General features: G+C 44.3%; 1 protein-coding gene and 1 long non-coding RNA gene across 4 annotated transcripts in view; one reads left to right on the top strand and one right to left on the bottom strand.

Moving 5' to 3' along the window:
- Window positions 1–3075: 3075 nt before the first annotated feature.
- On the top strand, window positions 3076–12560 carry LOC135295948 (uncharacterized). The gene is made up of 2 exons (XR_010357986.1): window positions 3076–3211; window positions 8932–12560. It is a non-coding gene; the product is annotated as an uncharacterized LOC135295948 (long non-coding RNA).
- Window positions 11822–15146, bottom strand: part of HS1BP3 (HCLS1 binding protein 3) — a 53947-nt gene continuing 50622 nt past the window's right edge. For all 3 annotated transcript variants that reach the window (XM_064411811.1, XM_064411809.1, XM_064411810.1), the window contains exon 7: window positions 11822–13575. In XM_064411811.1, the coding sequence (XP_064267881.1) occupies window positions 13347–13575 (229 nt within the window). In that variant the 3' untranslated portion in view covers window positions 11822–13346. The remainder of the gene's footprint in view (window positions 13576–15146) is intronic.

Raw genomic sequence — 15146 nt, 5'->3', positions numbered from 1 at the left:
CAGTGCTGGAGCTCCTGCAGGGAATCAGCTTCCAGTAGGGTTGTCAGTGCTTTTTAATAAACACCTGAGCACGTCCTGGGCCAGCAGAGAAATGATGTGTGTAGGCTGTGGCAAGAAGAGGTTAGGCACCACTGTGCGGGTCAAGAGGGATCATTCCTCTCCTGGCAGGAGGGACCTCCCACACCATGTCTGAGCCTTGCAGCACTGTGCCAGGCTTTCCTCTACTGAGGCTTAGATTTCACCATCCCAGGTGGGAGTTGTAGAGAATGCAGTGCTGGAATGATGTTCCCCAGGGGAGGGCAACCAGACCTGCTGAAGGATGTGGCCATGAAAAGGGGGCAGGAAGCAGGAGTCACAGCAGGGATGCTGAAGGAGAACATATTTATTAGGTGGTGAGTAGGTGGTGCCACCCTCTGTGCCAGCAGCTCTGCTGGGACACCCATTGCCATGGTCCCCAGGACATGGCAGCAGTGGCGTTTGCTGTCCCAGGGTTGTGCTGATGCACCCTGGCTGTTCAGTGCTCCCCAGCTCTGGGCTGGTGTGTGCTCCCAGGCCAGTCATGGAGCTGAGGGTTTTGTTAGCATCAGGAGAGAGCACGTTCATCTCAGCCTGACCTTTTGTCTTTTAAATCCCCGTGGTGGAGGAGTTACTCAGATTAGGAACTTAATTGGCCAATTGAAGCAAAGGTTTCTGCAAGGTTTCATTATCAACAGAAATTTCAGCTTATTGAAGCAATTTTTTGAGTCTTTTAACCTAACTCTAAACCCAGCAGTTTTATCCTGAAGAGCGGGGAAACATTTGGTAACCTATTAGACACTCTACTGTTAGCTATTCCTGTGGGAAAATGGAAGTTGGCTGGAGGAGCAAATGAACAATAGTAATACCCAGCAAGTCACTCCTTGCCATTTTTACTGCACAACAGTGCAGATCACACAAGTATTGTGTCTGTCCACATGAAACTCGGCACCTAGACTCTGGTGTTCCCCCAGCTTCTGTAATGAGAAATATCTCAACACTCCCAAATACTTCTATTAAATACCAATCCTTCCTATATGACATGACGGCAATGTCAAATAATCACTTGAGGTACAAAAGCCCCAGGGTAGTAATCCCTTTAAGATCAAAATATCTGTGGAATATTTTTTTTTAAACCAGGTGCAGGTTTCAGGTTCTCTTGATGCTTCTGCTCCCGTTTGCTGAATTTATTTCACTGGGGGGTCAGTAGTAGTCAAGTATCAGTGTGGCAGCTTGTGTGTGTTGAACTAGAGAGGGCAGGAAGCTCTTGCTGCCCACAGCCCAGCCCAGCACCACATGAGCAGCTGCTTATTGCTAGTCATTGGAACAAACTGTGTGTAACACATGCCTGGGGAGAACGTGCCCAGGGCTGTGTTTTGTGTTCCAGGTCAGCACTCAGGCAGCTGCTGGGGGAAACGTGCACAGTTGTGCCTCCCTTAGGACAGACAAACCTATGCCTCTCTCTTAATGGGTAAATGCTCAAATGTCCACCCCAACACTTCTACAGCCCTCCCAGGGTTAACATTTATGAAGCAATTTTTAAAGATTCCCTGTGAAAATGTACTTTTGCCACAAGGCCAGCACCTGGCAGAGAGGGACAGACCTCTGCTCCCAGGAGATGAACCTTCATGGCTTGGGAGGGGCCAAGTCCCACCTGGGACATGCCACTGTGTCTCCATTTTCCCTTGTGTACCCACTGCCTGTGCATGCTTAGGCTGGCTTGGCTGTTAACAAATGACCCTGAGCACTTGTGCAGAACAGGGCCAAAATAATGCTCATGGCACCATTCCAGCTGATGGGTCCCAGCCTGGAATAGCCTCCCAACAGCTGCCTCCTCTGCTTACAGACCAGGGACACCCAGCAGGACTCTTGGGAGAAAGGCTCCCCGGGCAGGATCCCTTTCACTGAGTTTAGGTGCTCCCAGCCTGCAGCTGAGCGAGCTGGCCACAGTGCCTTGGAGAGGAGATCAGGCACTCCCAGAGGCCATGTCACCTCACCTGGGCTGGATGGAGGTCAGATGAAGCAGCCTGAAAACACCAGTTGTTTCACAGACTATAAAAGGGTTCTCAGCTGCTATCTCTGGGATGGGATACACCATCCTTGAGGTTTGGTTCTTTTGCCTAAGTGCAGATGTCTAATATCTGCTTGGCCTGCAGCTGCTGGCCCCAGGTCTTTCTTGTCCCCAGATCCAGGCTGATCACCACGTGCCACAGCCCCTCCAGAGCAGGACACTGGTGGCCAGGAGTTGTGCAGATCTTGCTCAGCGTCCTCCTGCACTGGGCTGTTGGAGGAAGATGTGCCCAGTGACCAGCTGCAGATGGGCACTGACAGGGGAGACCACGTTTGTGGCAAAGTGTACAGAATTGCTCACAATATTTCAGTACTGGCAGTTAATACATCAGGCTGTTTCCTTTTTTTTCCTCTTTTTTCTTTCTTTTTTTTTTTCTCTTATCATACACACAAATTTCAGAAGATGTGGGTTTTGTCTGCTTCTGATTAATAAACCAAAAGGAACAACTCTGACATCCAAGTGATTTCTATGCTGATTCCCAAACCATTTTTTCAAGCTTTGAGAACATAAAGCCTTCTCACTCTGCCTTTTCTCACTCATCCTTCTTACCCAGCCTTCTCACCAGGAGTTTTTAGAAAAAAAAAAGTAGAAAAACTTTCTACAGCTACTTCATATGAAGACTCATGAGATGTTTGAGTTGAAGCACTCTTAATAGCTTAATATCTCAATAACGGGGTATATGAAACGTTATCCTGAACAATTAAAACCCGGCAAAGTTTAAGGAACTGAAAACAGGAAAGAAAAACATAAAGGAAATGGCTATATGTATTTATCTGCATCAGGAATAATTTGCCACTTAATTCTAATAAGGATCATGTTCATATTGGTTTAGCGAGGTGCCAAATAGGATCATTGTCTCATTTGTGACATGTAATCAATAGGGAAATAATAGCAGGAAGTGTCCTGTGATTAGAAACAACTCAGATCCCAGGAAACTACGCTTCTATTCCTACTCCACGACCTCACTTCTCGCTCTGCCTGCCAGTCCCCCGCACCTCCCGCACACGTAACGAGGTGCGGTGACGGCGCCCGTCGCCACCAGTGACCTGGAAAGTTCTGGGCTCAGTCCCTGACCTTGCTTTCCCTTCTGGAGAAGCGCACAGTCACAGTGCCAGGCGATGCCCGGTTAGTCAGCATTCCCTCACGCCGCAGGCATTCCTTAGCCGTGGTTCCAGGAGCGGGGCTGCCGTCACCCTGGGGCTGAGGGGCTGCTGTCACCTCGGGGCTGAGGGGCTGCTGTCACCCTGGGTTTGAGGGGCTGCTGTCACCCTGGGGCTGGGGGCTGCTGTCACCCTGGGGCTGAGGGGCTGCTGTCACCCTGGGGCTGTGGGGCTGCTGTCACCCTGGGGCTGAGGGGCTGCTGTCACCCTGGGGCTGAGGGGCTGCTGTCCCCTCAGGGCTGAGGGGCTCTTGTCCCCGCGGGGCTGAGGGGCTGCTGTCACCCTGGGGCTGAGGGGCTGCTGTCACCCTGGGGCTGAGGGGCTGCTGTCCCCTCAGGGCTGAGGGGCTCTTGTCCCCGCGGGGCTGAGGGGCTGCTGTCACCCTGGGGCTGGGGTCTGCTGTCCCCTCAGGGCTGAGGGGCTGCTGTCCCCGCGGGGCTGAGGGCCTGCCGTGACCGCGGGGTTTTGTGGCTGCTGTCCCCGCGGGGCTGAGGGCCTGCCGTCCCCGGGGGGTTTTGTGGCTGCTGTCACCGCGGGGCTGAGGGCCTGGCGTCACCCCGGGGTTTTGTGGCTGCTGTCCCCGCGGGGTTTGGGGCTGCAGCGGCAGCGCTGCCCCGGCCGGTGCCGCAGGGAGAGCAGCTCCGCTCCGCTCCGCTCAGGGGGCAGCCGCTTCTGCAGCGCCGCAAAACCGCAGGGAAAGGGGCCTATCTGTATCTATCTGTCCCATATCTATAGCCAGCACCTGCTCTTTCAAAAAACCACAAGGTCTTATAGACAGATAATGAGATTATTTGCTCTCGTAATTAGAAGGTAACTATTGTGTGAATAATAAAAAAAGCTTTAGTGATGTATAGTTATGTTATTGTAGTTTAAATGTCTTGTGTTGTCTCCATGGTTCCCTTTCCCCCCCCGTATTGTAACCATCAGACAGGGTTGTCTAGGACAGGTAAAAAAAAAAAAAAAAAAAGGAGTGCACATGTGTCTCTTGCATGGGACACTTGGCAATTGGAAAAGCTTGGCGCTTAGGGGGTGCGGCATGGCAACACCTGCTCTCCAGTCAAGTTACAAGAAAGCAGTCTCCACCGATAAAAGGCAAAGAAGAGCTGACTGACAGACTTTAGGAAGGGTCAGGGTTAGCTGATGCAACCCCAGGGGTATAAAAGACTGAGCATCCATCGTGAACATGAACTGGCTATGTGGTATGCACAAGAGAGTTCCCAGCACTGCAACTTTTCCCTTATGTAGTCCTTTGTTGTATTTTTGTTAAGGTTTAATAAACCTCTTTAAATTTTCAAAGGGAGCAGTTGTTTCTCACAGTCTGCAGTGCTTCATCCTGGGAAAAGCCACACAGGCAGCTTTCTAGTGCCTGTGCCTCTCAAGACATCACTGGGTTTGCTGTCTCCAGTGGTTTATGAGTTCAGAAAAAAGTTTCACTAAAAAGTTTTGTCTTACAGTGTTCTGACACCAATCCAGTAGAAGTTTTATTTGTGCTGATTCTGAGCGGGCTGTGGTGACTGAACAGTGACTGGTTCAGGGACTTCAGACTGATGGGGGAAAGATGATTTTTAGAGTAATTTAGAGTTTGGATCTGTTTTTCTGACATAATAAAGAAAACAAGTACTTAAGTTTTTCCTTTTTCATTTTTAAAGGTCAGTCATTTCCTTTTTATATTTTATTGGGAAAAAATAGGAGGAAACCCAGGTTCTCACACCCTTAGTGTTGGGAAAATTCTTTAGCAATCCTAACAAACATTGTTTTTTCTCACAAATATTGTTGTATATTTTAAAATTAAATACAAAATCAACTGGAAAAGAAATTAAAACCTGTGATACCAAAATAGATAGTATTCCCTCCTTTCATCTGTCACAATGGGACTAGTTCACTGTCTGGCCAGCAGACAAAGCATATTCCCAAATTTCTAACAAAACACAAAAAAAGCAGACAAATGGTTTTTTTTTGTTTTGGGTTTTTTTTTTTTCAGAGGGTGAATATTTCAGGTCATCCTTATGCACATCACAAAAATGTGAAAACAAATCAGAAAATCCCTTAACCCACAGGATTGTTTGGCTTATATTTTTAGTTTAGCCTTGAGGTTCATGGCCAAGATATGAAACCAGACAAATCTTTTGCTGGCTCTGCTACAGAGTCCCTCTTTAACTGTGGGAAGGTTAAAGAGCCTCTCTGATTTTTCCATGTTCTCATATGTCCTATATATTGTACATATTGCCAGACAGAGAGGAACACATGGTCTATAAATGACTCCAAAGCCTTAAATCCCAGTCTCTGCTGAAGTGTCGAAAATAACTGAGTTTTTTTCATGTTATTAAAATAGCCACAGGAAAAGGAAAAGGGGTAGCAGGTCTCTGACAGTCACACGGGTGAATACTCCAGCCCCAGGGCCGGGGCACGGCGCTGTCACCCTTCCCCAGCACCTTTTGAATGTCACTGCCAAGGAGCAGAGTGTTCCCAGCAAGGCAGCAGTGGTACCTGCCATCCCCTGGGATCTCTTACTGGATTCTAATGCTGCCCTGTGTAACTCCCTGTGTGGATCTCTGGTAGAATTACATGGAATTCCTTATTCAAACATGGCTCTAAGGAAAGTTCTCTTTTTTTCCTCTCCCAATTTTTCCTTTCTCCTCTTATCCTCTGACTGAACAAAAGAAACTCCATTATTTTCTTTAACAAAGCTGGAAAATCTGCAGGTCAAGTGGGAAAAAGAAAAAGAAGAAGAAGAAGAAGAAAAGAAGGAAAACAAAGAAATAGCAACAGAAATGGGGGGGGAAACAAAAAGCTGTGGTAAATGAACACATTACAGATTTCACTTGCAGTAATTTAGGGATGGAGCCACTGCAGGTCAGTACCTGGGAGGGGAAGGCAGTCAGTCTGCTAATTACTGCATTAAATGGAAAGGGTCAGCTCATGGCCACTCTACAAAACTCAGTCGTCATGCACACACTTGAAAATACGGGAAAACTGGAGCTGGCTCATGAGGAAACGCAGCACTGTCAGAACAGCCCTCGCTTGTCAGCCCTAGCTGAAACCACACCTCAGGGTGGCACAGAGCTGGCACACACCCCCATCCAGCCTGTGTGGTGCCAGCCTGCAGACAGGAGATGCAAGAGCATCTCATAGGGACCCCCAGTGACCGGTTTTTAAGCCAAGCCTGGGGCTGAGTCTCCTCTATTGTTGCTTAAGGAAGTTTTTATTTCTTCTGACTTTCCCTGGCACACTGCTACTCACTCAGGAGGGCAGACATGCAGGCCTTTTGCCCTTCTGAGCCACAGGGACTTTAATTTCCATTTCTCCAGAAAGCAAGAATCAAGGCAATGCCAAAATCATGCATTATCTTCCCAGCTGAAACTGGAAGGAAACAGCATTCCTAGAAGAAGAAAGAGATTTTACTGCAAATAGGATATCTACTGGGGAGCAGGAGATGCAGGAGTTTGTTTTCTCTCCTGACATCCCCACACAATACTATTTTTTCCTTTAGTTGAGCCAATGTTTGCTTAATGCAAAACTCACAAACAGCCTGGACAGCAGAGACAGATGAACAGAGACCAAGCTTTTACAGGAGGGGTCCTGGCTGGGTATTGTGAAACCCTCTCCAGCACCTGCAGACCATGGAGCACCTGAACCTCCCCATGATTTTGGCCCTTCCTCCCTTTGCTCCCTCAGTACAATCCCTCACTGCAGAGCTGGAAGGGAACTGGCTGAGTTCAGGGGGATTTGGGGCTCAGTTTTCCACCAGGTGCAGAGTGGTACAGCTGCTGGTGAGTCCCCACTGCCCACTCCTGGGGAGGTTATTTCTGCCTCTGGGTGAGGCCTCTGGACCCAAGTGTCTGGTTTGCTGCCACGGCAGCTCTGTGATGGGAACCAGAGTAAGGTTAGGTGAGCCAACCAGATGTGCTATGAAAACGCTCCCTTGAGCTAACCTGAACCACTGATGAAGACAGCCTCAGATTTCTTTTATCATTCCTCATGAAAAAGATTAATTTTCCACACAATTCCATGTAAATTAGTTTTGTTTGTTGGTTTGGTGGTTTTTTTTTTTAAGGTAGGTATTGCAGCTATAATTAGAATGTAGTTGTGGGCATAAAAAATTCCTTTTGGGGACTGTACACAAGATTAAATATGTAAGCTATAAAAAGTTGAGATGGGGAAGGCATAAACTGGGAAACAAATCATAGTAGCCTGCAGATTTGATTGCTTAAGACAGGAGGGAAGCACTAGGTAGTTTTGGTTCTCAGCATTCAGTGTAAATAAATAATTGGTTTTTTCACAGTAAGAAGTTGTTAACATACCCAGACATTACCAAATTGACTGTTTCATTAATCTTTTCTGGAGTACAATCAGTATCATTAAATCATTATCACAAAAAAAAAAAATAATCTGAGTTGTTTGTGATTGTTAGACAAAATCTCTGGGAGGACTCAAAAGGCAGATAGATTACCAGAGAAGTAACAAAAATCCTCCATAAATACCCCAGGAATTTTATAATTTTGTTTTCTTTTATGTTCATTTGAAAAACCATGGAACTCCTCTCACCACAGAATCACTAAACTAATTGCTGATTCCAGCCATACAGCTGTGATATTTCAGGGGAATTGAACGGCTCTGGAGCTGTGTGTATAAATCAGGCAGATGCCTTCTTTCATTTTGCCCTGTCTCTCCTGTTTCTCAGTGGTGCCCTCCAAGCCCATCAGGCTTGTCAGTGGTGTCACATCCTATTCCTCTACCTCCCCTCTCCAGCATCAGCACGACCAGGCTTCCACTGATCTGCACGAGGTTTTGACAGCTTAGATTGAGAGCATGACCCTCAGAGCAGTCACAGGAAACAACATTTTGATGACATCAGAAACATTGCCTTTTGTTGAAAATAGCTAAATTGCATTCAGAGAGTATTTAATGAGTTCAAGGAGAGACTGGTTTGCATTTCTTTTACCAAAACCCAACAAAATTTTAGGTTTTCATACATTGGTAGGATTTTTTTGTCACTGAAGGACCACAAGGAATTTGCCGCACTGACCATAATGCTTCCCCATGGCTTTAACAGCTCTACATCTCCAATTTAATACTGTGATTCCTTGGTACTTGATAATAAAAACAATATATCTGAGGGTAAGAAACCATGGTAGCTGTTAATGCAGCAGGAGGCAGTGGGCTGTGAGGTCTTTTTGTATATTTGCTGATGACTTCAGTCTCTGAGGTTCCTGAGCACCTTGCTGAAAAAGATCATAACACCAGCTGCTCTGTTTAGGGGTACTCACTGCCATTTGATGGTGTTGTGATGATGCCCATGTATTGCCAGGTTACTCTGGTAAACCTCCTGTATGTGACATCTAAGCAAACTGTAGCGTGTCCTGACCTTCCCATCCAGGGTGGCACAGAACAGTTTGGGTGGAAGGGATCTCTAAGATCATCCAGTTCCAGCCCCCCTGCCATGGGCAGGGACACCTTCCACTAGACCAGGTTGCTCAGAGCTCCATCCAGTTTGGTCTTGAACACTTCCAGGGACATCCACAGCTTCTCTGGGGAACCTTCTCCAGTGTCTGGGGTGTCTGGGGACAGTTGCAGTAAATAATATCTTCCTAATAACTAATCTAACCCTGCCTCTACTTTGAAGCCCCTTCCCCTGTCCTATCACTACAGTTCCTGAAGAAGATTCCCTCTCCATCTTCCCTTCAGACACTGGAAGGCTGCTGTGAGGCCTGAACACAACCTTCTCTCCTCGGGGCTGAACAACCCAGCTCTCAGCCTGTCCTCACACGGGAGGTGTTCCAGTCCCCTCACCAACTTCGTGGCATCCTCTGGACTTGCTCCAACAGCTCCATGTCTTTCTTATATCAGGGGTACCAGAACTGCGTGTCATATTCCAGTGGGGAATCCTCACTACAGCAGAAGATCTGGATCTGGAAGAGCATTCAAGAATTGTTGGAATCTTCCTTTGATACCATCTGGACTTTTACTGCTCACTAAATGTCAAAAACGGCTTTTGAAAAAGTATAGATTGGAAACCAAAATTTCCACTGACTCCAGGACTTAGGAGTAAACAGGAGAACCTGCTTTGTTGTTGTAAGGCCAGTGGAGGGATCTTGTGGAGAGTGCTGGGAAGCAGGGTGATAAAGCACTGAATATGTTCTGTTCCCTCAGTCATCAAATCCTCCCTGAGTGACTCATTCCATGTGAATTTTGTATTCCTTACAACAGCCAAAAGCAAGTCACTCTAGGGAAATATGACAATATTTGGTTGTTGAGTATTCTCTTTGCTTCCAGTAGCTGAAGGACTTTCCAAGCTCTGAGGGGCATAACCATAGTTTGATTTCTCTTCCATGAATCTAACCTTGACCCCATGTAAATTTTAGGCATCCATAACATTTTGGTGTGAATAAAACTTAGTCCCTAAATATCTAGAACTAATCAATCCTTTAAGCAGTTTTATTGACTTCTGAACTCTCACAGCAGCACTTAATTTGACAATTAATTTAATTTACCTCCTTCCAGTGCTAGTATCTTTACTCAAAGCAGTGCACAAGATTTTCCCATCACTTGAATTCTTCATTAGGTTCAATGCATGACATGAAATAACAATATGCAGGAGGCTCTACAGCAAGATCAGTGATATGGTGAGGGCTGAAAGAAATTGGATCAGGAGGGTTTAAAGATGAATTAAGGAAGAAATGGGCACAATACAGAAAGCGAGTGACTTTACTCCAGTTGTTGATGTTGAGATGAAAAGTAAGAATACAGATATAAGAATATAGATAAAACTTCACAGTAAAAGTCTTCTATCTTCTTGATCCACAGACATTTAAACTGTCACAAATGTGTGATCACTTCAATTGAGATGAAATGTGGTTGATGCATACACACACAAAAATTCAAGACTCCTTGGTGAATTAGTGACAGTCACATTTTTAAGTGAAACATCAGTGCTTTCTGGTACTAAGTATTAAATTTAAAAACCTCAGGGATTGCTCATTTACAGTAGGTAATGCCCATGAGCATGGTGGATTTTCATGACCTGAAATCAGAGGTTGACTTGTGTACTCTGCTGCAGCCAGCTCAACTTCTTTGCAGAAGCTAACATCTGGGCAAAAATTAGCAGAAGTATCGGTTTCAATTAATATTTTGTTTTACAACTCAACCCAAATTGTCAGTGACAGAACTAGGCCTTAAGTGCTACATGGGAATTAGCTTTCCTAAAAATTCAGCAACTGAACAGACCTGAGCAGATGACCCACAACTCATCTGTGAAATACTCAGCTTGGGGAAATAATTTGTTTAACTGTGACCCAAATAATGAAGTATACAGTGTTAGTTGTCAATTAGTGCTGTACCACAGAGCAAGCAGAATGTTATGCAGAGCAAGAAGCTGCTTATAAAGTAATAGAGGTATCTATTATGGGTTCTAACTAACCTCCCCATCTTTTTTAAGGATTTAAATATAACTCTTTCTTGTCAAATCATTTGATGAACTCTATTACTGATGTTGGAAGGTGATGACTGTCAGCCAAGAACTACATTAGAGTCCATAATTGAATTTCAAGAGTTGTCAAGAGCAGGCTAATCAAATACCTGCTACTAGAAGTAAAACATTAAAGAAAGAAAAAAAATTCAAGTTCTCTTCTGGCAGGATGCAAAGTATGTTGTATAGTTTCCCTGTCATTTCTAATTGTACGTTCAATTTTTCTCGGCTACCTTTGCCTGACATTCTTCTCTTGTATAATAATGATTCATTATATATAATGTATTCAATGACTGTAACTCACCTCTTAGTGCCCAAAAATATGACTGCAGCAGACATTTGCATTGTAAAACAAAAGCATAACACCAGGGTTTATGAAGGATCCTTTTATATTAGTTTCTTGACAGGAATGCTAGATTTTTTTTTTTCTGAAGTAAAATACTGACCCCAAAATAATCTTAAAAATCTAGCACAGAAAACAATTAACAGCTCTTCTTCCCTGTGCTTAGGAATTTGATAATTTTAGGGAGAGCTGGGGGGAAAAATATTCCTTGGCCATTTAAGGAGAGTGAAGAACTGCACTCACTGTACTGCACTCACTGTACTGATCATTAAACCCATGGCCTGCAGTGTGGAAGTTTTAGCAGTGTTCAGGCTATGTGAAGGGTGGGCTGTGGTCCAAAAATACAGAAATGCAGGCAGTGCTCCCAAACAGTGCTGAGTAAAATGGAGATGATGCTCCCTGAGCCCTCAGTTAAATATAGTGGTTGTTCATGACAGCAGGGAGTGCAACAGGAAGGCTGCCCTGAATTAATTTTTCCTACCTGCTATTCCATGCCTGTTCTTGGGCAAGGCATTTATTTTCTCCTCACTGCTTTTATTCACCTTTTTTATTCCTAATTGCACCAGGACACTGGGGGGACAGACAGAACCAGGTAGTACCTTTGGTTCTGCCTTTAGCTGCTCTCAAAGGAAATATGAGCACAGCTATACCTTCAGTTTCATAGTTATTTACACTTTAACACCACACAGCACTCCTGAGCTAAATGGAATCGATTCTTTGCTGCTACTGTATAACCTAGAGAACAACAGCAACAACAGTAACACCTGCAGGTTTGCAAAATGTTTTATTATAGTAAAACACACCATACACCGAGGAGAATCAATGGTTATATTTTATCTGTCCCATCAAAGCAAAATACCTTTGTAATATTTCCCACTGGCTTAAAAAGGAAATGCTAATAGAAATAATTTCATTATTAAAAATATATAATGCTTTCTATTTATTTTGTTCTATATTAGAAAGGCAAATATTGAGATGATGATATGGCTTAAATATATTAAAATTTTTCCTCTGGGGAGCTTGTCTTCATCTCTAGCTAGACCACACATGGAATGAGTTCAGGAAACTCTGCATGACAGCAGGTATCAACCCACATTAGGTGTAAATTTGGTATCTTCAACCAGAGTGTCTGAGTTTGACAAGAAGAAGAAGAAAAGTCTTGGATACCTATTCTACAAAGTTTTTCTTCTCCTGCATATTAAAATGTCTCCAGTATATTTTCTTCCTATTTTTTTTCCTCTAGATAATGACAAATTTGTCTTCCCTTGTTTTAACCATCACATGGTAAAGAACAGACCACCACCTTATCACACAAACTCATTTTAGCTTAGTGGAATTAATCACCATGGCTGGTTCTTAAAAATTCTGGGAGAAGTGAAGGAATGGGAGAGAAAGAGTGACTCCAGAGAGCAATTCAGATTTCCACCATTAACACACCTGCACTGAATTACCCCCTGGAGAAGCCCCTCTCTCTCTCCACTAGCTACACTAAAAACCCAGGAAGACTTGGCAGGAAAAAATTAGCCCTTGTGAATCTGGAGTTCACAGGAGGCCTACAGCACCCAAACCTCCCAGGCACTGCAACCTCCATCTATGTCTGGAGAGTGTTCTTAGTCACCCCAGTCATCTGCTTTTCTTCCTGGGAATCAGAGATGCATAGCATGGTCCTTGCAGCCCTAAAGTCCTCTTACAAGTTGGCATTTGTGCAGCAATAAGGCAGCAGATTGTCAGGGTTAGCTGGGATTTCAGGGATCTATGGAAAGACACAGGAACTGTTAACTATATTTAGCAGTTCCTGTTAAAAATACTGAAATACCAGTCAGGGAGGAAAAGGCTGCTACAAAAACACACTGGATGAAAGGAAAATTGTGTTTTTCACTGCGGTGAAAAACACTATCCAAAAATGACAGGAACAGCATCCTATCATGCCTCAGACCATTTGTTGGACATTACTCACAGTTGCCATGTGTACAACATCCTCAGCATTTTCAATCAACTGGCCAAAACTGTATAATGTTGATACTAAAATAGCAGTAGACAATCTGTAGTGCTACATCCTTGTTCACATTCCCTGTGAAACCCTGAAAATCTAAGGCAACATTAGACCACAGCTGCACTGTTTTGAAAACCTCACAGGGAGGTTCTGCTACTCAAACTTGCTGCTCTCTGCATCCTGGTGCACAAATGAGCACTGTGACAGCTGAAACACCTGGTCAGTTCTTGCTGCTGTCACTGGAGCTCACTGGGAGGTGGGGCCAAGAAGCCATCATCACATTTTAAAAATACATCTGTTCAAAAAAGACTGGTATCCTGGTTGTTGACAGATTCATTTTCCTGGATATATTGGAGAATGTCCACTTCATTCATCGTCTGAATCCTGTTTTCCTTTTGCTTTGCCAGCGAAGGTGAATTAGTGCTCCTGGGGGCAACTGCTGGCTTCTGAGGCAGAGGTGGTTTTGGTGGGACCTTAGGTTTTGGTTTGGAGGTAACCTCTAAGAGTTTCTCAAAATCATCTTCAACTCTGGAATGAAAAGAAAACATCAGTAACATCCTGGGAATTTCTGAACTGCTTTTTTTCTGTAAGAAAATGCAATCTTTCAAAACAAAACTTTCTGCAGGAAAGGATCTACTCTGATAAATTTCTCTCTCCATAGAAGTTTCCATGAGAACCATCTTTTCCATAATGTGGTTATACAAGTTAACTTACACAAGTTAATTTTACAGCATGTTTTCAAATGTGTAAATTAAAGGCAATTAGCAATTACTAAAAACACCAAGCTTTATTTTAGTTTGGGAAAATTGTTTTTGATTTGTGACAGGATGCTTTGCTTCCCCATAAATTTTCACGGGAAAGTAAAATTATCCACATTCAACTCTGTTTCCTCTTCATCCCCATCACCCAAAACTGAGGTTGAGCATCCCCATGCTCAACCATGAGAAACTGTAAACACTAATGGATTTTAAAATTCCATTTTCATATTTGGTTCTGGGACACTGAAGAAGTTTTTGTAATCTGTGGCCACATAAAACAACTCTTTCTGATGATAATTTGCTTCTGATTCCTACTGAAATAACCCAGAACACCTCAAACAGTTCAGGGTATTTTCTACCTGCATTGTTTGACCTTATCAGATATGCAGCAGCCTGTGCATGCCCAACTCTGTTCCCGCATGAGTTGTTAAAAGGTTTTAGGAGAGCCCTTATCATAGATTATCTGGTGACTCCAAGAACTGTGTGCCTTTGAAAAGTCAAAACATGGAGTAAAGAAAAAGAAGGATTCTCTTCAGCAGCTCCACTCACTGGAACAGGATATGGCACTAGAGTCTAAGGAAGATGCTTTTTTAGTTTCTTTTTCTCCCTTACCCATAGGTAGGCAGTCCCTGGGGCATGAATGAATAATTTCAAGTCATATATTTTTTGGTTCTTCTTCTCACTTGCCTTTTGTAGTTAGAATCATGGGACCATTGAATATCCTGAGCTGGAATGGACCCATCAGGATCATTAAGTCCATCTCCTGGACCTGCACAGGACATCCCAAGGGTCACACCAAGTGCCTGAGAGAATTGTCCAGATGCTGCTTGAGCTCTGTCAGGCTGGTGCTGTGACCAGTGCCCTGGAGAGCTGTTCCAGTGCCCAGCCACCCTCTAGATAAAAAACCTTTTCCCAATATCCAGTTTATAACTTCCTCACTGCCAGGCAATGAGGCATCTTGGGGGGTTACCCAGATGCCCGTGAAACCCCTGGGATAATTTCTGTTTCCTAAATGGGACAGTGATTCCTCCCTTTCTCCTTTTGTTCACCAGTTGCCTCAGGAGAGGTACTGCAAATGCCTCTACCACACAGCAGTACAACTGGTGGGGCTTTCTGCAGACAGTTAAAAGTAAAGCTCAGCTATTCCATAATTTGGGAAGCAACTGATGAGGCAACTGTCCAGGATGACCAGGAACATGATCAAAGAACCAACATCTCTGGGACACTTTATTCCTCCATCCCCAGTGAATACTGTTTGAATGTTAAAACCATAGATCTTTCAAGAGCTACAGCCCCTTCAAGCTAAAGATCCCACTATTACTAAGATAAACTGCTTGATTT

The sequence above is a fragment of the Passer domesticus genome, chromosome 3 (genome assembly GCF_036417665.1).
Source record: "Passer domesticus isolate bPasDom1 chromosome 3, bPasDom1.hap1, whole genome shotgun sequence".
Lineage (NCBI taxonomy): Eukaryota > Metazoa > Chordata > Aves > Passeriformes > Passeridae > Passer > Passer domesticus.
Note: the sequence above shows the minus strand (reverse complement) of the source record. Positions and strands in the feature narration are given on the sequence as shown.